This window comes from Staurois parvus, unplaced genomic scaffold, assembly GCF_062004578.1.
Source record: "Staurois parvus isolate SC_StPar_1 unplaced genomic scaffold, SC_StPar_1.0 ptg000205l, whole genome shotgun sequence".
In the NCBI taxonomy this organism is placed as follows: domain Eukaryota; kingdom Metazoa; phylum Chordata; class Amphibia; order Anura; family Ranidae; genus Staurois; species Staurois parvus.
The window spans coordinates 9,457,967-9,484,536 of record NW_028318001.1 but is presented as its reverse complement, the minus strand read 5'-3'; the positions used below and the strand labels follow the sequence as shown (position 1 = coordinate 9,484,536).

General features: G+C 39.8%; 1 protein-coding gene across 1 annotated transcript; it reads left to right on the top strand.

The window, feature by feature from the left end:
* Positions 1 to 24,737, top strand: PENK (proenkephalin). The gene is made up of 3 exons (XM_089678470.1): positions 1 to 392; positions 599 to 739; positions 23,826 to 24,737. The coding sequence occupies exons 1-3, from the start codon at positions 387 to 389 to the stop codon at positions 24,441 to 24,443; spliced, it is 765 nt and encodes a 254-aa protein (XP_089534596.1). The 5' UTR covers positions 1 to 386; the 3' UTR covers positions 24,444 to 24,737.
* The last annotated feature ends 1,833 nt before the right edge of the window (positions 24,738 to 26,570 follow it).

Here is a 26,570-nt window from a genome sequence, read left to right as displayed (position 1 = left end):
ACAGGCTATTGGGGGAAGCTGTCTGCTCTCTTCTTTAACTAATTATAAAGAAGCCCAGCTCTGTGATTCCTCTAACGAGCCTCCAACCACACACGTCCATTTAAGGAAAGTGGCTCGTAGACGTTGTCACCGCTCTCTCTCTCTCCCTCTCGCTCCCTCTCTCTCTCCAGCTCATAGAAAAGTAGAGGAGGAGAGATCACTTACAAGACTTGCACAGGTTTCTGCTGATCAGCAACACCCGCGGGCTGCTCCTTGTCTCCACACTTTCTCTAGAGACCTTGACTACTTTGTTCCTCTATAAATAATTTCCCGTTCAGTCCCATCCAGCATCGCCCAGTACTGAGCCGGCTGTGGTGGATCATCTACTACAGCGCTGACACGGAGCCATGCAAGTAAGTGTCACCATACATTGACTTACCTGTGTACATCACAAGCCATAGAGAGTCCATGTCTGGTGTGCAAAATGCACACTTGTCACTTCTCATTGCATCTCTACACAACTCTTAGCTTTGCACAGGCAGAAAAGTTATATATGTGACATGACGGTATATGCCAGCTATATAACGAGTTTTTCTGCTTTCTCTCTGTTCTTTTGCAGTCAATCACGCTGGTTAGTAAGCACTGCTGTTTAGTCCTTGCCATTACCACCTACCTGTATGTGACAATTCGGGCAGATTGCAGCAAAGATTGCGCTTCCTGTGCTTACCATTTGGGGCAAGCAACTGAAATCAACGCTTTGGTAAGTCGAGAGTAGCGATTTCTGCGATCTGGTGAGCTCAGAAAGTTGAAGGGTCTTTAGAAATACTTTGATGTGTCCGATGTGCGGCAGGCAGCAGTTCAGCACCTTGGACAGCGCGCTAGCGCTAGATTGGACTTCTCCAGCGGAGTCTAAGAACTCTTCTACATGTGAAGGCTCTGCTACAGCACCTTTGGCAAGTACCCCTGGTGATTGCCAGCTGTTTCCAGAGTGACCCCTGAAGCCTGCAAATATAGTACCTGTAGTTTTTTAGGTATATACAGTATACCCACTTCTAAAATACCATGTATGTTTCATAGGCTAAAATATACTAGTTGGAGTGGTTATTGTGCAAAATGTATTATTTGCAAAAGAGAACATTTGTTTTATATATATATATATATATATATATATATATATATATATATATATATATATGGAAATGTTCTTTTTTTGCAAATAGTACATTTTGTACTATATATATAAATATATATGAACATAGAGCCGCAATCACAGAAAAATTATCAACTGGTCCATTCTGTTTGCTCCATTTCTTTAACCTTTTTGAGTTAGACCTATGTTTGTCCCAAGTATGTTTGAATTCATCTACTATTCACTGATTCCCTACCTCTGCTGGAAGTCTATTCCAAGAATCAACTACCCTTTCAGTAAAATATTACTTTCTATGATTGTTTTTTTTAAAACTTTCCCCCTACTAATTTGAGGTCATGTACTCTTGTACTTGATCTTCATTTTAAAAATCACATCCTTAACTTATTGAAAGGTTTCAATCATGACTCTCCTTTTCTATTTAAAGCTTGTCTTATCCTCCCAGATAGATAGATAGATAGATAGATAGATAGATAGATAGATAGATAGATAGATAGATAGATAGATAGATAGATAGATAGATAGATAGAACGATATACTGTTTTGTTGAATTTAGTAGACGGAACTGGCACACTGAGCTTGAAATACCCTTAGTGAAAGTGATACCTATTACAGCTGTAGACTGATCTATTTCTGAATTGTTTTACTAAAGTTAGTTGTCACTGTAGATATAGAAGATGGTCTTATATATGTGTATAGCATTGTGAGCATAGGAGAAAAGCCAACATATGTAATAGTAAAGTGATGGTGAATCAAATTTTATGTAATTTGCATCTAAAGCCTAAACAGGTAATACACCATAATTATTTTTACTAGTACCAAGTAAGATCAAGAAAGGTATATACTATTTGATTGTAGACTCTGTAATGGTTTATTGCTAGGCACAGTCTCACTGGGAATACTAATAGAAGCTGATGTAGATTCCTTTAAATTATCCCTTCTCCATCATTCCAATCCTGCAGCCCCCTTTCAATTCTTACAACCCTGCAGCACCTTTGGCATTCCTTACAAACTTGCAGCTTCCTTATCAGTCATTACAATCTTGCAGCCCCCTTTAAGTTCTTACAACCCCGCAGTTCCCTTGGCACTCCTTACAATCCTGTAGCCCCCTTTCAATCCTTTATACCCTGCAGCTCCCTTGGCATTCCTTACAATCCTGGAGCTCCCTTGGTAACCCTTACAAACCTGCAGTTCCTTTGGCATTCCTTATAATTCTTCAGCTCCCTCATCAGTCATTACAATCCTGCAGCCCCCTTTCAGTTCTTACAACCCTGCAGCTCCATTGGCACTCCTTACATTTCAACAACTTCTTTGGCATTCCTTACAATCCTGCAGCCCCCCTTTCAATCCTTTAAACCCTGCAGCTAACTTGGCATTCCTTACAATCCTGCAGCTCCCTTGGCTTTCCTTACAAACCTACAGTTCCTTTGGCATTCCTTATGATCCTCCAGCTCCCTCATCAGTCATTACAATCCTGTAGCCCCCTTTTAGTTCTTAGAACCCTGCAGCTCCCTTGGCATTCCTTACAATCCCTCAACTTCTTTGGCATTCCTTACAATCCTGCAGCTCCTTTGGCATTCTTTACAATCCCAAAGCTCCATTGGCATTCCTTACAATCATGCAACTTCCTTATCAGTCAATACAGTCCTTCAGTTCCCTTGTCATTCCTTACACTCCTGAAGCTCCCTTATCAAGTATTACAGTTCTGAAGTTCCCCTGTCATGCCTTACAATCCTGCAGCTCCCATGTCAATCTTTACAATTCTGCTTTCTCTGAACTCGTATGAAATGAAACACACAACTCTTCCTCCTGCTGGATCAAAGCACAATTCATTCACTTATAAAAAAGGGAAGTGTGTATTCCTTCCTATTAGAAATTGTTGCCAGGGGATGTGTGATCTTCTGACTTTCACATTGTTATCAAAGTGAATTCTTAAAGCACAATAGGGTGTATGTCAAAATACCCTATTCATTTGATGACCCCATATGTGCCTGCTACAAGATCAAAGGTTCTTTGTATTCTTACACTTCGCCTTGAGAGGGAGATAGGCAGATATAAAGTATATACCACAATATATGATCAATTTCTGGGTTTGTCTGCTTTTAATAAATGTAGTTTTAGAGGGTTAATATACATAATATATTGTATATATAATATACATAGTTATTTTTAGTATAAGACACTGTCATATATTCTTAAATAACAATGAAGATTTATTTTATTTATTAAAATATAAACAAGATTTATACTTTAGGAGAATTTGTAAAATATTAAGGTCTAAAATATGTTTGATACAAATAATATGCCTGAAAAAAATTCCAGATTCATACTGATCAGCACAGTTTAATACACTTCCATAAACCTGATGGTGCCTTGGCACCTCTTGGTAGTTAGCACCACAAATGAGCAGATATTGGTACAAACTTTATTTCTAGTTCACTTAGCACATTTAAACAAATTTGCAAGGAAACAATCCCATTATTTGTTGAAGACATCATTCATTATGCTCTTATAATTACAGTGTCTGTTTTATTTTATGCAATTAAAGTATTCAGTGTAATGAGCTTATTAAAAATAGACAGTGATAAGTGCAATGTTGCATAGCTATGACTGTAGATATTAAATATAAAAACAAATTGAAACATTCAATAGCTTTTTGCGTTATGAACCCTGTACTGTGTGATTACTTGTTGTCACTGAAATTGTCATTTATACTTTAAAAATTCCTATATGAATATATTTAGTGAATTATGAAGAATTAATGAACAAAACGTTTATTGAATTCTTTGTTTTTAAACAGAAGATAATGGACTTATTAAACTTAAACACTTAATTAGACCGTGCTTCATGGTTGACACAGACAATTAAAAGAAATATTTTACCATTGTTCTAGAACAATTCCACCTTTTCCAACATATTGCATTTAATTGCATTCATTAAATGAATGGACTATAGGGTAATCTCTGCAGTATTATGACATATGATCACCATTAACTGATATTATCATGGACAATATGATTGTATGCGCTTCTGTCATAAAGAGATCATTCATCAATGTCTACACTTACTCACCACCTGATGAGTCAGCACAGCAATATACCATAATCATATATCAATCTTTTAGATCACAACACACTATTTATGAGCGCTCTCTTGAATGTTACAGCATATACTATAGCTAGCTACCTCTTATGGCTTGCTAGCCTAATCAGTTATATCATATAGTAAAGAAAGATTTGGGGGGAAACTCTTCTTTTTATTAACTGATTAACATTCATAAATATTCTAAATTATTTTAGCATTCTGCTTTAAGACATCGTTTCAACTTTCTTGGACATTTGATATCTTAAAACAAGCCTAATTAACCCTATAATGAATGTATAATGACAAACTGACAAATCTTAACATTTTGCACATTGAGGATGCAAATACAACTGTGTATATGTATCTATTCAAACAAGCTTCTACATAGGATAAATAAGTTCCAGCTACATGTCTTACTTGAATGATATTTATCTAGAGAGGTCTTCAGAATTCTGTATGTCTAAATTTTATGGGTGCAAGCAGCATGGTTACACTTTCCATTTAGCATAATGGATAATACAAGGGTCTGTACAAATATAGCAGCCCAAAATAAGCAATTAATTCAGTTTACAAGATATTTTTGCCTCTCTCTCGCTCTCTCTCTGCCTTGCAATACCTCGGATTTTTAAAAAATGGTATCTGGGCTTGAAGTCTTGATTCATCCCATTCATTTATATTTAATTTCTTAATAGCAACCAATAATTGTGAACTGTGACATGTTAAATAGGAGACTTTTACAGTGACTAAACCCAGTGCAATGGGTGTTGGGTTCACATATTTATGCACTTTCAAAAATATTCACAACTAAACTTATCAGAGATGGATTTCTTATCAGTTTATTACCAGCAATACATAAAATGCCCAACTGACAAAATACCTTCAGCAGATCCATTATTTGCAATTCCCTATACTCATTTAGGAATAATAGAACATCAGAATTATTACCATTACATAATAATCTGAACTGGTCTAGTCTAGGAGAAATAACAAAGATTTATTCTCATTTTCAACATGAGTTCATAATATATAATAATCAATAGAGAAGATAGGACTTTCAGGGTGCATAGACATGAATACCACACATTAAAAGTTAAATAATTTTAAAAAAAAACACAAGAAAGGAAAAAATACAAAAACATAAAAACAATTTCAATTCTAAGAATACCAACTGAGATTCAAACTTGGTTAGGTAAATGTAGTATACTCCCTACATGTTTCGCCCTCACGGGCTTCTTCAGGGGAGATTGTTTGAGGAAATTTCTACCGCCACTTCACTGTTTCATAATATATAATCATCATTACAAAAGATACACTTGTCTACAATATACAGATAATGTATATTAGACAAGTAATGTATCACCTGCATAAAACCGTGAAATTAATTTCATCATATAAAATTTTATTTAGTAACTTGGTGCAAACAGTGATGAAGCATAACCCAAGGAAACCATTAACTGTGCAAAACTGCTAAAAGGAAAAACTAACTGATAGTGACTTTCTTGACTCTTTGTTTTGACAACATGGCAGTAAGGCCATTAAGTTTTTAAATGACCAATATTGTTACTTGCTAGCTAAAACATTGATCTTTACATATGTAGCAATGTCTTTAACTGTTACATTATCTGTAAACAGCTGCGTATGTGCATTGATAGTTACCTTGGGGAAGAGTGGAGCTCTTGCAAGTACCACCATGGATTCTTTTTTTATGTAACTAGAAATAATGTCTTCTTGGGAAATAGCTTCAATGAAATATGATACACCCAACTAATATTTTAAAATTGTAGCTATTCCGTAATCAAAGTAATGTGATTCAGGAATTTAGTATTTGAACTAATGTCAAACAACGCAATAGAGAAATTCAAGGTTATGAATGATTGCCTAGTGTTTAGGCACAAATAATTATCTGCAGCTTCTATGGAGTTTTCAGTGGAGAACATGTAAATTTAACTAAAAGTGGACATGATTTCAACCTATTGTTTTTTTTCTGATGAAGGACAAATTTACTTTATATTTTCATACATCAGCTCTAGTACTAAACCAGTTTTTTTCAACATTTGTTGCCTGCAAGGAACCCATGAAATAATTTTCAGGTTTTTAGGGAACTTCTAAAATGATTACATATAAAGCTTGTAGTACATTAGTGTGATCAGTAACTTCAAAAATAAAGAAAGAACAAACAATGTGAGGTATCTAACGCCCATTGTAGATTCAACATCTCCCTGCTCTATATGACAACATTATATTCAGTTAAACTTTATGAAAATAATAATATTGATGCACAGAAAAAAAAGACAGTGAAATGGTAGTATCTTTATTACATTTGAAATCAGTGGAGAAGCTCCCCCGTCTACTGGTGGTGAATGTAGTGCCTCTTACATTGGTGATCAGTAGAGAAGTTCACCTTATATTGTTGACCAGTGTAGTGCCCCCTTACATTGATGGTCAATGGAGAATTGCCTCCTTACATTGGTGGTCAGTGAAGAATTGCCTCCTTACCCTGGTAGGTATTGAAGAATTGCCTCCTTACATTCATGGTCAGGGCAGAATTACCTCCTTACACTGTTGGTCAGTGAGAATTGCCTACTTACACTGGTTGTCAGTGAAGAATTGCCTCCTTACACAGGTGGTCAGTGAGAATTGCCTCCTTACATTGGTGGTCAGTGAAGAATTGCTCTTTACCTTGGTAGTAAGTGTAGTGCCCCTTTACATTGGTGGTCAGTGAAGAATTGCTCCTTACCTTGGTGGTAAGTGTATTGCCCCCTTACATTGGTGGTCAGTAAAGAATTGCCTCCTTACCCTGGTAGTCATTGAAGAATTGCCTCCTTACATTCATGGTCAGGGCAGAATTGCCTCCTTACACTGTTGGTCAGTGAGATTTGCCTACTTACACTGGTTGTCAGTGAAGAATTGCCTCCTTACACAGGTGGTCAGTGAGAATTGCCTCCTTACATTGGTGGTCAGTGAAGAATTGCTCCTTACCTTGGTGGTAAGTGTATTGCCCCCTTACATTGGTGGTCAGTGGAGAATGGCCTTCTTATAGTGATGGTCAGTGGAAAATTACACTTTTGCATTGGTAGTCAATGGAGACGTACCCCTTTACATTGGTGGTCAGTGGAGTGCTCCCTTATATTAGTTATTAGTGGAAAATAGCTCCTTTACATTGGTGATCAGTTGGCAAGTGCCCACCTTGCATTGAATAACAGTAGAGAATTGCCTCTTTAAATTGGTGGTCTCTGGAGAGGTCCCCCATACATTGGTAGTCAGTGTAGTGTTTCCTTACATTGGTGGTCAGTGGAAGATGGCTCCTTACATTGCTAGCCAATGGAAAAAGGACCCCTTTATATTGATGGTCAGTGGGAAAAGGGCCCCCATGTACTGATGATCATTGGAAAGAGTTCTCTAATAGAATGGTGGTCAGTAAGAAGAATGTACTTTTCTTTGGGGATAAAAAGAAAAGAGTGTGATAAGTGTGCCTAACCAGAAATTATTGTACAGATCAGTTTTTTTGTTCTTGGTAAAATGAACTAACATGTTTCAGGGGCTTCAAGGGACGCCTTTTAGCAAGGCTAAGGAAAGCAATAGAAAGTTGTGGTCTGGACAATTGCAGGGTGATGTATTTGGAGGAAATGCTTTAATAGTTCCGAGATATGTCTGTTTGTAATCCCTATTCTGGTTGCCCTTGGAACCCCTAAAACATGTTGGTCCTTTTTTACCAAATGCAACCACAAATAAAATTGATCTACACAAATATTTTTGAATGGGCATGCTTTTCCTTATCTGGATACCATGTTTATTACAAGAATGTGACTAAGGCTTATGTACACCAGTGAGCTTAAATTATCCACTTAGCAACAACCCACCCACCCAGTAGTCAATACCAAGAGATCCAGAGCTCCTCACCCCCACCATTCTCCTTACATTGGTGGTCATTGTGGTTCTACCCTGCATTGTTATGGTCAGTGGAAAGAGTACTCTGTTACATTGGAAGTTAGAGAGAAGAATGCCCCTTACATTGGTGGTAATTAAGAAGAATTCCTCTTACATTGGTCATCGGTTGATAGAATGGCTCCCTTACAAACAACTAAAATTAGCAGTGTTATGAAGCAAGCAGAGATGCTCCTTTAGCCCTGCCAACTGATATTAATGCTGAAACTATGCAGTCAACATTAGCCAGGTGATTGTTCTACCTCTTCCCACTGCTCAAGGAACCCCTTGCAACCTCTAGTGAAATCTTTGGGTTCTACAGAACACTGGCTGAGAAAGGCTGGTGTTATTCCACATTTCTGAAAAAGAATGATATTAACAACAATAATGATTTGGGGTTTGCACAGCATCCTTCATGAAATTGGGTTGTGTTTTTCATAACATGTTATAATGATGAACTTTTTAGACTTATTACAATCTTTTTTTCCAAGGCAATGAGCAGTGAAGTAGCCAGTTCAAACCATTCAAATTTGAAAACTATTCAAATAGTACAGTGGCATCTTATTGGTTGCTGTGGGTTACTGCACTATTAGTGTCATTGTCTTTTATACTGACCTATCCAATGATGCTTCAGTCCAGGAAGGTCCTTGGCCTACTGAAGGCATTGCTTTTTTCAATAAGCCCATCAGATAGCTAGCTAGTCACATTCAACTAGACTTGTTCTGTAGTGTTAAATATGTTTATCAGCTCATCCAAGCAAATTCTTTAGTTCTAATGAGTTTCAGGAACATATCTCAGTATTTATAGCCATACAGGTAACTCACTTACCTTAATACAGTCACCATGGAATGTGCAAAGGAAAATGTTGATTGTGTGAGAGAATGAACAAAAGTTTGTAAAACCTCTCTGTTCTGCTTCCATAATCCAGCCAATGTGGTGGTAGGAAGTCTAGAATAGGTGTTAGTTGTGCAAATGACATGTCGGAAGGTATGAAGTGTTGTCAAATCGCTGGGGTAGATATGTTAGAATGAAGTTATAAGTGGGTGCTAGATGGTGTAGAAAGCCCCCACCCTGGTTTGAGGAAGGTTATTTAAATTTAGTTCTCTTTCAGGCCTCTTGCAAAATTGTTGTCATCTCAGTCCAAAATGTTTACCTTTTTATACTAAAATGATTGCCACTCTGTAGATGTAGGAAGACTGCTGTGTACAAACATGCAGTATGTTGGGCCAACCAGTTGCTGAGGGGTTGCTTTGTCTCCCTAATGTACAGGTCTTTGCATTTCTCACTACACAAGACTTCATATACCAGGTTACTTCACTTGTGCTTGGGTGTTGAGTCTTCTGGATGTACAAGCTTCTGTCACAGTGGGGGAGATTTACTAAAACTAGTGCACACAAAATTTGGTGTAGCTGTGCATAGTAACCAATCAACATCTAACTCCAGCTTGTTCAGTTAAGCTTTGTCATTAAAACCTGGAAGCTAATTGGCTTCCATGCACAGCTGCACCAGATTCTGTCTGCACCACTTTTAGTAAATCCCCCATGTGTTGGGGCTTGAAAAACAGAGATTCAACATTTGTTAAAATACTTTTGAATTTCTGATACTCCCGCCACAAAATAGATTCTTTGCGTGTTCTGCTTTCTTTCTTTGTTAGAGGGTCTTATGTTTTTGTGTTAATGGTTATGTGTTAGGATATGTTGTCTGAAGATAGAATCTGGTTTGACCAAACAAGTGGGAAATAAGTATCAAAACCACAGGGCACAATCACTTCCAGTAGAACTGCATAAATAAAAATGGTGCTTATAGTACATTGTAAGTGATAATTTGTGGGTTGGTTTACTCACTGTAAGAAAAACAGTGAATAAAAAGATGCACCCTAGTGCACCCTTTGAATGCCAGAACAGATTACAGGGAAAATGCAAAGAACCAGAGTGGCTCCATGCCTTGTGGATGCTGTGAACTGAACACAGCAATCACAAGTGTAAACAAAAAAATGTCAGCACAACCCTCCCCTTCCTTTGCTGCTAACCGCTTATCTGTAAGTAACCCTGCTTCCATTATCAAAATTGAGGCTTGGTAACCACAAGCAAGGCACATTCAGAAGTAAGAGTGTACATAGACCAGGAGGGTATTTATTAACCATAAATAGGGCACATTGACTACTGACAGTTAGGGGGTACTCACCATTGAATACCAATATTTAAAGGACACACATCACCAACCAACACCATAAGGGGGCACTAACTCCTGACCACTGAAATCTGCAAGTTGTTTTGTGTATTACATGCCCTGCACTGTACATGCTGTATGTTCTAAAATAAAACTGGTGTTTTGTAATGTCCTGGAATTGTAGGGCCTCAAGAAAAGGCAGTCAGAAAAGAAGAATTTTCCTTTATATAGTAAAAAATAAAATAATTTCATCAATCATTAAATTATATTCAAATATAAATTCAGTTTTTTATTTCCCTTGCTCATGACTGTCATGACTGGTCTGGCTATTCAATGGGATTGTTGTTTTGCCTTACTCAGTAAGATGATTGGACTTTGACATCAGAGTAAACAGTCTCTGCCTTTTTATTATATCAACCCCTATGCAGAAATAGCTTTAGATGTCAACAATAGAGTAAAATGTATCTATTATCCCTTTTCCTTATTGTGCGTATTGTCCTTCCTTCAGAACTGAGAAGTGTGTTAATTGCAAGAGACAGATAAGAGCTTTTTCCTCCGCTCTCAAATCAGACCTTCCACATCCGGGTGTCAGCCATAGAACAGAGCCTGTCTACAATCCAGACACACTGAGGAAATAAAAGACCATCATACACTGATGGCATCACTGTATGCATGAGTCTTATTCCACGGAACAGCCACACTGACAGTCCCAGGCTAAAGACCGCCTGTGTTAACGCATTTCACCCAACAGGGCTTATAAATAAGCCCAATTAGATGAAACGCATTCATGGAGACGGCCTTCAGGTGTGGGTATATTCTCTGTGAAATAAAGCTTGTGCATATAGTGATGTAATTAGTGTGAGGTGGTCCTTTATTTCCTCAACCACAAGAACCAGGATAGTAGGCTAAAGCTCCATATAAGTATGTTAAAATGTGGTATTTGGAGGCTCCTAAAGCAACACCTGCATGATTCAATACATACAAATATTATTATTATTATACAGGATTTATATAGCGCCAACAGTTTGCTCAGCACTGTACATTATAATGGGAGACAGTACACGAGACAGTACAGTAACAATACGATTCAATACACGAGGGGTTCAAGGGCCCTGCTTTAATCTAGGAGGGAGGGGATAGTGGTACAGGAGGAAATAGCTGTGGGGGATGGAGTGGTAGGAAGAGTGGAGGAGTTCAGTAATTAGCTGAGGGCGGGGTAGGCTTCCCTGAAGAGATAGGTTTTCAGAGTGCGCCTAAAGGTGAGGAGAGTAGGTGATAGTCTGATGGATTGGGGTAGGGAGTTCCAGAGGATGGGGGAAGCCCTGCAGAAGTCCTGGAGATGAGCATGGGAGGAGGAGACCAGGGAACTAGAGAGTAGGAGGTCTTGTGAGGAGTGGAGAGTACGTTTTGGGTGGTATTTGGATACCAGATCGGTGATGTAGTTTGTGGCAGTATTATGAACAGCTTTATACATCAATGTTAGCATTTTGAATTTTATCCGTTGGGCAATCGGAAGCCAGTGGAGGGAGTGGCAGAGAGGGGTGGCAGATACGGAGCGGTGAGTAAGGTGGATGAGTCTGGCCGCAGCATTCAAGATAGACTGAAGCAGGGATAGCCTGCGGTGAGGTAAGCCGATGAGGAGGGAGTTACCGTAGTCAAGGCGGGATATAATGAGGAAGTGAATGAGTTGCTTAGTGGTTTCCGGGGTTAGGAATGGACGTATTTTGGAGATGTTGCGGAGGTGAAGTCTACATGAGTTTGTCAGCGAATGGACCTGAGGCTGGAAGGACAGATTGGAGTCTAGGATGACACCTAGTACTCTGGCTTGAGGGGAGGGGCTGATGGTGGTGTTGTTGGTCTTGATGGAGAAGTCGGGGGGGGGGCGCGGGCTGGGGGGAAAACTAGGAGCTCAGTTTTGGAAAGATTTAGTTTGAGGAAGTGGAGTTACATCCAATCCGATATGTCACTCAGTAGGCTTGTGATACGGGTGGAGATTGAAGGGGTGAGGTGAGGGGTAGAGAGATAGATTTGCGTGTCGTAGGCATAGAGATGGTAGTTGAAGCCGTGAGAGTGTATCAATTGGCCAAGGGAGGAGGTGTAGATGGAGAAGAGAAGTGGCCTGAGGACAGAACCTTGAGGAACCCCAACAGAGAGGGGGAGTGAAGAGGAGGTGGCAGCATTATAGGTAACACTGAAGGAGCGCTGTGATAGATAGGAAGAGAGCCAAGAGAGAGTGGAGTCTCTGAGGCCAAGAGAGTGTAGTTTTTGAGGAGGAGGGGGTGGTCAACCGTGTTGAAAGCCGCAGAGAGGTCAAGGAGTAGAAGCACTGAATAGTGGCCATTAGCTTTGGCGGTTAGGAGGTCGTTGGTGAGTTTGAGTAGGGCAGTTTCAGTGGAGTGTAGGGGGCGGAAGCCAGACTGTAGGGGATCAAGGAGGTTGTTGTCAGTGAGGTGGGAACTCAGGCGATTATAGACTAAGTGCTCTAGGAGTTTGGATGTAAATGGCAGCAGGGAGATGGGTCTAAGTTTGTTCAGGTCAGTGGGATCCAGGGAGGGTTTTTTAAGTATGGGAGTGATATGGGAGGGGAATGTCCAGTAGAGAGGGAAAGATTAAAGATGTGATTGAGGGAGCGAAGGATGGAGGAAGAGGGTGATCGTAGGAGTTATGAGGGGACAGGGTCAAGGGGGCAGGTGGTGAGGCGGGCTTCAGAGAAGACCTTGGTGACCTCTTCATTGGTAGCGAGGTCAAAGGAGTGGAGTGTTGAGGGGGTTTTAGTGTGAAGAATGCTAGGTGGGGTGGGAGTCTGCGCAGTGGCGAGGTCGAAGAAGTGGAGTGTTGAAGGGGTTTTAGTGTGAGGGATGCTAGGTGGGGTGGAAGTCTGGGCAGTGGCGAGGTCAAAGGAGTGGAGTGTTGAGGGGGTTTTAGTGTGAGGGATGCTAGGTGGGGTGGAAGTCTAAGCAGTGGCGATGTCTCTACGAATTGCGTCGATATTGTTTATGAAGTGGTTAGCAATCTCGTGGGCGGTGAGTGAGGTACTGGGTGGAGGTGGGGGCAGAGAGAGTAGAGAGTTAACAGTACAGAAGAGCTGGCGAGGATTGGAGGAGAAGGTATTAATGAGGGTAACAAAGTAGGCTTGCTTGGCAGCGTGAAGGGAGGAAGTGTAGGTTAGGAAGGCAGGTTTATATCAGGTGAACGCTTGTTGGGATCTGGTTTTGCGCCATAGTCGCTCCAGCGCATGACTACGTCGTTTAAGATTTTTGGTATGGTCAGTCTGCCAGGGTTGTAGCGGTCGGGGTCTAATGCTTCGTGTTGTTGGGGGTGCTAGCGAGTCTAGAGCGGCTGATAGCGAGTCGTTATAAACAGTAGAGGGCAGGACAGGGGAAGGATACTGTCGTAAAGTTGGTCAGCAGCAGAGTAGAAAGGGGCAGGGTTCAAGTTGCGGAGGTTTCTGCTGGTGATAGTTTGACGTTTGGAGGGATAGGTGTTTGAGGATGAGGAGACTGTGACTGTGATGAGATTGTGATCATAGATGGGAAATGGGGTGTTTGAGAGGTTATAGGGAGTACAGTGGTGGGAGAAGACAAGGTCTAAGGTATTTCTGTTAGAATGAGTGGAGGACTGAATACACTGCGCTAGCTCAAAAGAAGAGGTTAAGTGGAGGAGTTGGGATGTAGCCGAGTTATTGACATTAATAGGGATGTTGAAGTCTCCGAGGATGATAGTGGGTAGCTCAGAGGAGAGAAAATAGGGAAGCCAGGCGGGGAAGTCATCAAGAAAGCGGGACACAGGGCCAGGAGGCCGGTAGATCACTGCAATCCTCAGGGAGGTTGGAGAGAATAGCCAGATGCAGTGGGTCTCAAAGGAAGAGAAGAATAGAGAGGGAGGGTTAGGGAGGACTTAAAAGGTGCTTAGAGGTGACAGAAGTAGACCAACCCCGCCTCTTTTCCGACCGCTGAGCCTGGGTGAGTGGGTCAAGGTGAGACCTCCATAGGAGAGTGCTGCGGGGGAGGCAGTGTCAGCTGCTTGGAGCCAGTTTTTGGTGAGGTTAAGAGAGCGGGACACGAAGAGGTCGTGGATAGATAGCCATCTATTTTCCTGCTTCTTCTAAAAATTCTGCCATGTTTATCTGAATATGGCCTTCCTAGCTTTGATGCTGGGGCCCATGTTTTCTCCTGAGTTGGTCCCGTTGCTTGGAAGTACACAAAGCTTGAACTGCATTGCTGGAGTTTTTAAATGCTTACAGACTTAGTTTCTTAATGGCACCTACAGTCTTGGCATAATATGACAGCAAGAGCTTTGATCATATCTTTAGCACAGCTGTACTAAATGTAATAAAGGCAGGTAAACATATACTTTCAGAGTGCGCTATATCCAGAATACCTTCCACTGCATGTGCAAATGCAACCAAAGATTCTTGGTATTTGCTTAAAGAAGTGCAATACTACAAAGTCTGCAATCTCTTACTGATATCAAATTGGAAAGCATTATGTATGTTTTGAAGTTAATTCATCACAGGTTTATGTAGGATTACTGGGCCATAGGATGTACCCACAGACCCTGATGCAAAGATTATTGCCAATCCTCCTGCCCACCTCAGTTGTGCAGAAAACTCATAACAGGACATGAAGGGAAATGTATGTCTTTTAGGTCTGTCATTTTGTTTTCTCACTCCATTTTATATTCCATGTTGATTAATTGTTTTGTATTATAACCAGAATGAGTTAATGAAAATATGCTATGTCAGTTATGTATTACAGAACTATACTCACAAAATTCTTCTATCTTTTATCTTAGCTTAGCCTTGGTAGAGACGGAGATAGTATCCAACTATTTCTTTGTATTAACAAGCACCTGTTTCTGTTATGATACAATTAAATGTCAAATATTTCTGTTCCATGAGAAAATAATTGTTTGTTACTTATAACTAATTACAATGCCTGAGAAAGATTATGTTCACAGCCTTGAAAAGTATCTAGCGAGATTCTATTGTATGTAGCAGATAAGTTTTTATGTAATATTATAGACATTCCTTAAATTTTGCTTCTCATCATTATTCAGGATTGACGTAAATGCTTGTATTCTCACTTGCACGTTATATTGTACTATATAAGAGAGCTTTCGTTGTGGAATAAATTAGAAGTTTTTGGTTACTTACAAGACGGTCTCATGTGTGATTACTTGTAACCAATGCTTCTCCAGGCCTGAGGAGACAGAACGAGTGACAGAGAACTTAGACCAGGGGTCTAAGGGTCAATAGAACCAACAGGACATTATTAAGGAACCACAGAGAAATTCATATTACAGTTGGCAGGAAGACAGTAACTTAACAGAAATCCATTTTACAATAAAAAAAATTTATTGATTTACAAACGGAAATAGACTGTTCACTTTGCAAAGAACATTGCAATTTGTAAAGGGAATTTTGCCCAAAGCTTTGTGAATCAGGAGGAGCTTTGCTGACTTCCTTCATCCAATCATGTGCAAGCAAAAAATATTTTTTTCCATGCATGTGATTGGGTATTCTTTGTAAAGTGAAATTTAACCAAATTCCCTTGCAATGAGAAACTTCCCTTGCAAGGTGAGCAGCTTAATTGCCTTTAGTAATTAAACCCCAGGTGGCTTCTAATTGTTTGTAGAGTGTAAAGTGAATGGTCAACAGTGCTTTCAATGTTCAAGAAAAGACAAGACTACTTTTTATTCTGGTTTTCCTTGATTTCAACTGATAATCTCAGCTCCTCCAACTCCAAATCTAAATCTAGGTTCTAAATATGCAGTTATTTAAATCCATCATTGTAGAATTACTACATCAAAAAATAGGCAGATATTTGCTCATTCTTTACAAATTAACTTAAAATGAATGTAAAGGCTCATGTTTTTTTAATTAAAATAATAAACTGGTTATACTCCAAACCATGATAAGGCAGTACCACCAGTCCTGCTGTACAGGGCCCATTCCAACAAGGGGCATAGGCAGCTGTGTGAATTGGATGTGGGCAGGGAGGGTGATTGGCACAGGGGGAGGGCAATTACTGGAACCAACAATTACTGGCTCTCTCGGCAAGCAGCTGAAAGCTGGCTTCTTCTCCGCTGGCTTTCAGCTGCTGCAGAGAGAGCCATAAAGGGGATTTGTTCCAGTATTTGCCCCCCTGAAATACCCATCAACCCCCCTGTGCACCATACATTTCCCCCAGCTGCGTAGACCCCGCTCTGTGCACCCACCCCCGCAGTGCTGTCGCCTTCCCTCCTTTCCTTCCCACCAGCAGCTGCAAGCACACAATACCATCCTTCAGGATGATCAGCACCAATCAGTCACTGTGTTCACTCATAAGTGAAGTATAGTAAACTGTGGGGGGTTTTTTTTGGGGGGGGGGCTGTAAGGTTGGTATGCATGGTTTCTAACAGCAGCCCTGGTTATACTTACCTTCTCTGTGCAATAGTATTGCACTGAGCAGCCCCAAACCTCCTCTTCTGGGGTTCTCTGCCAATGCTCTGGGCTCCTCCTCCGGGGTCCCTTGCCAACGCTCTGGGCTCCTCCTCTTCTCTAAGAGCCTCACAGCAAACCACTTGCTATAAGGCCACTTATGTGGGTGCACTCCAAAAAGAAACATTGCAGCTTGACCCCCCTCCCTACTCCGTCCCCACTGGAGGGAGCCGATGGTTTCTGCTACTTTCAGTAAAGTCTGTGAATCCAGTAAGAGAGCAGAGGTGGGCTGCCAGTGGGGACAGCGTTGGATCGAGAGTGGTGTCAGGTAAGTGATTAGGGAGGGGGGGGGAGGCAACATCCTCCTCTTTTCAACATCCTAGGTACTCTAAGTAAAAGGTAACTCTTTTAGAATTAAGTTGTACCTTCCCTTTTAAAAATTAAAAAAAAAAAAGTTAACTAGAGAAGAGATCAGCTTCAGGCTTATTCTTCAAAAAAAAATGTTGAAAAAAGAGTTGATCTTCTGAGCATGCAGAATCAAATCTGGAATGACATATAAAAGAGCTGTTATGCAATGCATATTACAAATTAAAGCTTTATGATTTAATAAATCTTTCATCAAAGAAGCTTCATCTTAGTGGAAGTAGATAGTTTGTGAAGATATTAAGAAAGTTTAAAAATTGAAGGTGTGTGATTGGCATTATCAGTAAAGTACTGATGATTATTTTGGGGCATTTTAAAGGATATTTTTTCGTTGGCATTAACAAAACACACAACTAAATTTTTTAGATTGTAAGTTCCAATGACCAGGGCCCACTGATTCTTCTTTTATTGAATTGTATTGTAACTGTACTATCTCTGTCCAATTTGTAAAGCGCTGGGCAAACTGTTGGTACTATATAAATCTTCTGCAACAATAATAATACCAATTTAAAGGACTTTTCTACTATAATATTTAAGTGTTGTCTGTTAGGGATCTCTTACGGAGTACAGCTCTGCTTTCTTTAGGAATAAGTCTTATCACAGATTATTCCAGAAACTGGTATTGCAGTGCATTGCAATGCTGTTGTGGAAACAGAATGGCCTTAATCAAAAAGAGGACCAGTTGTTAATGCTGAACCTCATGCCTATATATATATATATATATATATATATATATATATATATATATATACAGTATATATATTAACACACACACAGTATATATACACATCAATCAGCCATAATAATATGACCACTAACATTGATTATCTTGTTACAATGGCATCTGAAAGAGGATTGCATATATTAGGCAGCAATTGAACATGTTTTCCCTGAAGTTGATATGTTGAAAGCATACAAAATGGGCAAGCATAAGGATTTAAGTGACAATGCCAAGGGCGAAACTGTAATAGCTAGATGACTGGGTCAGAGCATCTCCAAAACTGCTGCTCTTGTGGGATGTACCCAGGCTGCAGTGGTCAAGACCTACCAAAAGGAGGGAAAACTGATGAACCAGCAACAGGGTCATGGGCAAGCCAAGGTTTATTGACTCATGTGGGGAACGTAGGCTAGCCTGTGTAGCCTGATCTCATAGAAGAACTAATGTAGCTAAAATTTCTGAAAAAAACTAATATTGGTTACAATAGAAAGGTGTGAGAATAAACAGTGCATAACAGTTTTTTGTGTTTGCGGCAGCGTAGCCGGAGACCACTCAGGATGTTAATGCTGATCTACAGTCAAAGTGCCTTCAATGAGCACATGAGCATCAGAACTGGACCAGGGAGCAATGAAATAGGGTGGCCTGGTGTGATGACTTCAAGAATGGTTTGAGGAACATAACAAGTTTGGGGTGTTGGCTTGACCTCCAAATTCTCCAGATCTAAATCCAGTCAAGATTCTGTGGGATGTTCTGGAAAAACAAGTCCAATCCATAGAGGCCCCACCTCGCAACTTAGAGGATTTAAAGAATATGCTACTGATTGCTTGGTGCAAAATACCACAGCATACCTTCAGAGGTCTAGTGGAGTCCATGTCTTGACAGGTGGTCATAATGTTTTGACTGATTGTTGTGTGTGTATATATAGAAAGTATTCACAGCGCTTAACTTTTGCCACATTTTGTTGTTACAGCCTTATTCCAAAATGGATTAAATTAATTTCTTTCCTCAACATTCTACAAACAATACCCCATAATGACATCATGAAAGACGTTTGTTTTGAAAACTTTGCAATTTATTAAAATAAAAAAAAAACAAAAAAAATCACATGTACATAAGTATTCACAGCCTTTGCCATGACACTCAAAATTGAGCTCTGCTGCATCCTGTTCCCACTGATCATCCTTGACATGTTTCCACAACATGATTGGAGTCCACCTGTTGGAAATTCAGTTGATTGCTCATGATTATGAAAGTTATAAACCTGTCTATATAATGTCCCACAGTTAACAGTGCATGTCAGAGCACAAACCAGGCCATGAAGTCCAAGGAATTGTCCATAGACCTCTGAAACAGGATTCTATCAAGGCACAGATCTGGGGAAGAGTACAGAAAAATGTCTGCAGCATTGATGGGCTCAATGAGCACAGTGGCCTCCATCATCCATAAATGGAAGAAGTTTGGAACCACCAGGAATCCTCCTAGAGCGGGCTGCCCGGCCAAAATGAGCGATCCAGGGAGACGGGCCTTAGCCAGGGAGGTAACCAAGCACCCTATGGTCACTCTGAAAGAGCTCCAGCATTTCTATGTGAAGAGAGGAGAATCTTCCAAAAGAACAACCATTTCTGCAGCACTCCACCAATCAGGCCTGTATGGTATAGTGGCCAGACGAAAGCCACTCCTCAGTAAAAGGCAAATGGCAGCCCACCTGGAGTTTGCCAAAAGGCACCTGAGGGACTCTCAGACCATGAGAAACAAAACTCTCTGGTCTGATGAAACAAAGATTGAGCTCTTTGGCCTGAATGCCAATCATCATGTCTGGGGAAAAGCAGGCAGCGCTCACCAACTGGCCAATACCATCCCTACAGTGAAGCATGGTGGTGGGAGCATCATGCTGTGGGAATGTTTTTCAGCGGCAGGAACTTGGAGACTAGTCAGGATTGAAGGAAAGATGAATGCAGAAATGTACAGAGACATCCTTGATGAAAACCTGTTCCAGAGCGCTCTGGACCTTAGACTGGGGTGATGGTTCATCTTTCAACAGGACAACAACCCTAAGCACACAGCCCAAAGGACAAAGAAGTGGCTATGGGCCAACTCTGTGAATGTCCTGGAGTGGCCCAGCCAGGGGAGGACTGACAACTCATGGGGCCCCCAGTCAATCAGGGATCATGGGCCCCTGTGTCCTCACCCAGACTCAAACCACACCCAAAAAAGCCTATGAAAGGTACTAAGGGCATTTTATTGGGCCCCTACTGACCATGGGCCCTCGGGCAGTGCCCGGTTGACGAATGGTCGGTCCGTCCCTGGGCCCAGCCAGAGCCCAGACATGAACCCGATTGAACATCTCTGGAGAGATCTGAAAATGGCTCTGCACCACTGCTCCCCATCGAGCCTAATGGAGCTTGATTACTGCAAAGAAGAATGGGAGAAATTGCCCAAAAATAGGTGTACCAAGCTTGTAGCATCATACTCAAAACGACTTGAGGCTTTAATTGGTGCTAAAGGTGCTTCAACAAAGTATTGAGCAAAGGATGTGAATACCTATATACATGTGTTTTTTTTTTGTTTGTTAGTTTTAATAAATTGCAAAGATTTCAAAACGAACTTCTTTCATGTTGTCCTTATGGAGTATTGTTTGTAGAATGTTGAGGAAAAAAATTAATTTAATCCATTTTGGAATAAGGCTGTAACATAACAAAATGTGGCAAAAGTCAAGCGCTGTGAATACTTTCTGGATGCACTGTATTTATTTATATATATACTCACTGTATTACCTGATCTACAGTCAATCTCTTGCATCCTTTTTGAACAAAGGAACCAATTTATTCCAGAGTTGATTTAACTCCCTATTAACCACTTAGAGTCCAACTAAACTATTTATTTAGGCCCCAATGAAGGGGGGACCTTATGAACTTGAAACACTTTGACTTGTCATCTTTGGACTTCTATGATTAAATAAATTTACTTGGACTTCTATGCTTTAAGAGTAGAGCCCTTATTCTTCTTATAACATCCACTCTTCTGTTCCAGAATCAACTAGAAAGTTCCTCCTGAGCTTAAAAGAAGTGATACCTATATATTAAAGCGGCCAACACTCTAAACTGGTACCTTTACAGCTAGTGTATTATAATCAGAAAAAGTAGTGCAGCGCTAAAAAAATCATAAATCAATTAAATATTACTTAAATAAATACATAAATCATGCAAAAACCACACACAAAAAAACAATAAATGGTGATAAGATCAATATTGATCTATTTGGTGTCCAGACTATCTAAAGTGCCCAAAAACTGCATTCTGAGGTCCTTTCCATGGCCTCTCTAAAGTGCAATCAAATACCACACAAATAAATTTGTGTAAACAAAATAACCCCTCAACACCTCCTACATAAGTAGGTCAATGATGAATCGCCTAAAATTGGGGATATAACACACAAAGTGACTCATGTGAAATAAATAAATACAATGCAAACCAGTGACCAAACTAATAAATGAATACAAAAATTCAACCATATGATAAGACAAAAAATCTATATGTAAAATAAAAAATATATGCAATTTATAAAGTCTCTAAATGTCCTTTATTCTTCCAATAAATTGTACTTCAAAGAAACTGCCATGCAGAGTGAAAACTTTGTGAAAATTGTGATCGTGTTCCAGACATTCCTGCCAGACAGCAAAACAAGGTCCTGGACCTCAATTAAGCAATCAAGTTTGGTCTAGGACCTGTCCCAGCCCGTGACTAGAATAAAAGAGCGAAACATTGATGAGATCATCATTCTGCTCTTTCCTCTGGTCAGGAAACTCCCTGTGTCAGATGGTCAATAAAAATGCAAAGAAGCAGAGCCTAATTAGCTTAAAGTGGTGAAATGTACAGTACTATACATAAGGCTGATAGAGGAAAGGTTCACACACTATTTCCAGCTGCATTCAACTAACGGCTCCTACATGACTAGTCCATGCTACTGTCTAAACAAGTAACAAATCCAGCTACTACGTATTTCATAGTACATAAATTAAACAGAAATTGTCTTTTACCTTTTATGACTGAGCCAAAATCCACCTCTCACTTGCTTCCCCTGCCAGACACTGTAGCTCACAGTGGGGGAGGGTTTCAGCAACAGAGGCTGTGTTGTCCATCCAGAAAGCACTGAGCAGACTAACAGGTGCTGATTGATAAGCTACAGACTTCTGAATCTGCAGTGACAATGTTGACAGCCACAACCCCTACAACATTTTTTCATCCAACTATAGTTCAAGCAGCGACAGCCTATGTGGGAGAAGCAACTCTGCTCAAATTCAGGAGCAGTGCAGCATTGTTGCCACACTATCCCTGGAAGCCGAATTAGGTGGACTTCATGGGCACGCTTAACAGGCATTTTTCAGACATTACAGGGGACTAGGAAAAAACTGTAAACGCAGATGGACTTTTAATTGAGCAATTCAGCACATATTTTTTAATGGGAGGTCATAGTTCTACTTTAATGTTTTTTATTTAATCCTTAACAATTTTAAATGGTGGCTTTTATATCAGACTGGAGTTAAAGCACTCATTCTTAAATGTTCTAACACAGATCAACCAAATAGAATTTGTCATGTACTGGTCTGTACATGAGTTCTAACTGAATACTAACTGGGTGCACACATGACTAGCATTTCATATACCCCTTTATTTTTCTGTCTGTGAGTTTTATAACAAGAGAAAGCTAGGGACCAGAGGCTGCATGAGGGCATCATGTTTTTAAAATTAGTTTATGCTTGAGAGGGTAAAATAAATAGAGAACAGTGGCAAAATAAACCTGCACCAAAACAGGATATTGATTACAAATCCACAATGACCTTATACAACCTGTGATGCTCATACCTTGTTTTGAAAAAGACAATAATTCAGATGGTTTCGACATTGACTCACAAAGAAATACTGTCATACATGTACATTTGATGTTACATGTGAGAAGTTACTGAATGGAGCAGATAAAGCAGAACCTTGTGCAGTGTGATATTTGGTAAACTGAGGCCCATGTAAACTATGGCTAAATACATGTAATGAGGAATAAGGAATGCAACTGAACATTCCTTGAATTGAATGATTTATAACACTACTAATACATGCAGTGAACAAAAATGGAGGTGGGGCACATGAAATATGGAACAACGGGACTGAAAATGTTTAATTATATAACATTTTAATAAAAATAATTTATATTTGGTAATCCATTCTTGAAGTCATAGAAGAATATGTAATGCAGAGGATGTACAAAGGTTCAGCTAGAGAACACCTGGTGACAGAATGGTGGGAGTTACATCAAAAGTAGAGTACAGCCATACTTCCTGTACCATTGTCTGAAGAATAGACTACACAAATAAAACATAGATAGTATACAGTATATACCATATGTTTTAGTAATTCTATAAATATAGTGTACCTAAATTCAAGCTGATAGACACAATTATGGATCTGATTTGTGACACTGAAAGCTAGATTAAAACTTTGAACCACAATAAAGTAATAACTTTTCAAATTTCAAAAGGAAGTGGAAATAACTACTTGCTGTAGAAATAATATCTAATTTTCTTTTGCTCTAGTTAAAAACAATACCAGTTTGCATGAACAAAGGTGATAATCATATGTCTGTTTGACATAGCACTGTTGAAGGTTATCCTAACATGGCCACTCTAGTGAAATATTTATTACAGGTATTTATATAGCGTCAACATAACTTTACATATTGCACATTCACATCAGTCCTTACCCTCAAGAAGCTTACAACCTCTAATTCACATTCATACTTGCACATACTAGGGCTAATTTAGACAATTAACCTACAAGTATGTCTTTGGAGTGTGGGATGAAACCAGAGTACCTAGGTGCAAGAGAATTAGACTGTGATAAATATATTTCTTGTAGCTGTGTATACAAGCATTTATACAGTTCAGGCATAACTTGTTAATCTTGTTACAGACATGCACATTGGAATGTGAAGGACAACTGCCATCTGCCAAAGCCTGGGCAACCTGCAAAGAGCTTCTTCAAACAGCCAAGGAGGACAATGCATCAGAAGCTGAGAAAGAGATAGATGATAGCCACTTACTAGCCAAAAAATATGGTGGATTTATGAAGCGATATGGTGGCTTCATGAAAAAGAAAATGGATGAGCTGTACCATACCGAACCAGAGGAAGAATCTACAGGTGGAGAGGTTCTTGCTAAGAAGTATGGAGGTTTCATGAAGAAAGAGTTTGACAGTGATACTTCAGATCTCCTCAGAGAGCTTTTAGGTACTGGTGCAGATGCTGACAGTGACACACCAGGAGAAGTGAACAAAAGGTACGGAGGCTTCATGAGAGGTTACAGAAGAAGTCCAGATGTTGAAGATGAAGCTAAAGAGCTGCAGAAGAGATATGGTGGCTTTATGAGAAGAGTAGGCAGACCTGAATGGTGGCAGGACTACCAGAAAAGATATGGTGGGTTCATGAGGCGCTTTGCTGATTCTTTTCTTCCTTCAGATGAAGACGGTGAGAGCTATTCCAAAGAAATCCCAGAAATGGATAAAAGATATGGTGGATTTATGAGATTTTAGTTTAATTTGCTCCTACCCCAGATTTATTGAAAAAGACTGCCTCATTGATCATATTTTATTGTAATGTGTTGCCTGCACTGTACAGTTTTTTACTGTCTTAGTTAACAACGCAACTCGTACTCTGTTATATCAGGCTCTGTGTTCTTTATAACTCAACAAAATCTGTTTGTCACATTTATGTTTATACTGTAGGTATTATGCTGAAAATATTTTTGTTACTGTATTTTTTTCTTTTAAATGGAATACATCTACCAATGCTTATTGTATATAAATAAATTATTCATCATATCTGCACAGTGTATGGCTTGTCACTTCTATCTCTACAGATTATTGTGCAAAAATACAAATTCAGATTGTCAATTATTTTGCCACTCTTCCCAAGGCTCCCTTGGTATATGCTTCGACAATCATTTCTCCCAATTGCAGCTTCTGGCTACTGGGGTCTGCAAAATGCACAAAACAGCTTTGAAAGCCAATTCTGTACACCTTCCTGAGAAGATGAAAGAGGAGAAATTCACCATGAGGGAATTCAGGAGCTGGGAAACACAGCTTATCTCCTAGCAGGGGGTACTCTAATAACACAGTCAGTAGATTACCTCCAGGTGAACTCCAGGCAAACAGCTATATATATGTTTTAATACATATATGGCAACTATTTTACCTGCCAAAGGATTTGTATTTCTGTCCCCTCATTCTTGAAATTTACAGAGAAAGACAGTAGACCTAGTTTGGTGACCTGACCACTGCAATTAAAGTGGTTCTAAAGGCAGAATAATTCTTCCATAAATGCATTATAAGCTTCCCCCAGCCCTTCCTTATACTTACCTGATCTCCATCCAGCGATGTGCATGAGAGCAGTGGCTCTCTTGTCTCTCTCTCTTGCTTTCTTCTCATTGGACAGAGAGCCAGCAGTGGGAGCCATTGGCTTCTGCTGCTGTCAATCACAGCTAGTGTCCAGAGAGCAGGGGGCTGGGCCAAGCCACGCTTTGTGTGTCCATGGACACACAGAGCCAGCTCGGGAGCCAGCAAGCATGAGCGCTCATTAGCCAGCACGCAGCTTGTTATGGGGAGAGTGCCAGGAGCACTGGCTGGGGACCTCAAAACAGGAGGAATGGGGCTGCTCTGTGCTCTATGCTATGACATATTTATTATTTGGAAAACAAAAAATGTTGTCTTTAGACTCCCCTTCCTGTCTTTAGCCTGGCAATGGATAGTAAAGGAGAGGCAGCACACAAGTAAATCATCTCTCTGCTTGTTATGCTTGTACCTCCCAACAGCAAGTTCCTTCTCAACAGATGAACACTACAGTAGACCTTATCAGCTTCTAATACGGACTCTTCTTCCTAACTCTGTGCACTGTCTTACAATGGAATGCAAGAGGGTGATTTCAAGTCAAATTTAGGTTATTGTTTTTGCAAATACATTCAATAATCATTTAATTTATACATAACTAGACTAATTGGTGCTTTTTTTGTCTGATGTTTAGCTTTAAATCAACCCTTGCTGCCACCTGCAGTCTGCAAAAAAGGTTGGAGAGTCATTTCTGGTGCTCTAAGCATACACTGGTAGCCAGAAGCTGCATTGGTTTATGTAATGCCTATATCTGTATATCACTTCCTGCTCTGGAGGGAAGAGATGATGAAAGGAATATTTAAAAGAAACTGCAGAACATATGCTTTTGTAGAATAATTCTACTATTAATCCTAAAATATTTTTTACATATAATAGGTTTGATTACCTATCCAAAATACAATTTTATACCTGCATGATAGTAAGAGTGGGTTTAGTTTGAAGTTCTATTAAGAAAAGGATAATTTGGAGGGAAGTATAGCAAAGAGTCTCCCATAGCCCTCATGCACACTTGACGTTTTTGCAGCTGCTGTTTTTGGCTTTTGAAGTTTTTTTCTAAAGCTAGTAAACCCCCCCAGTATGTTATCCTATGTGTCCATGCACACATAGACTGTAATCAACGTTTTTTGGCTGGAAAAAAACTCCAGGACTAATGGGTTTCTAGAGGAGTTTTGTAGCTGTAAAAACGCTCTAACGCTGAAAAACGTGGCAAAATGCAGCAAACCACTTAGACTTAGCCTTCATGCACACAGGATGTTTTGATAATGCTGGTAACAT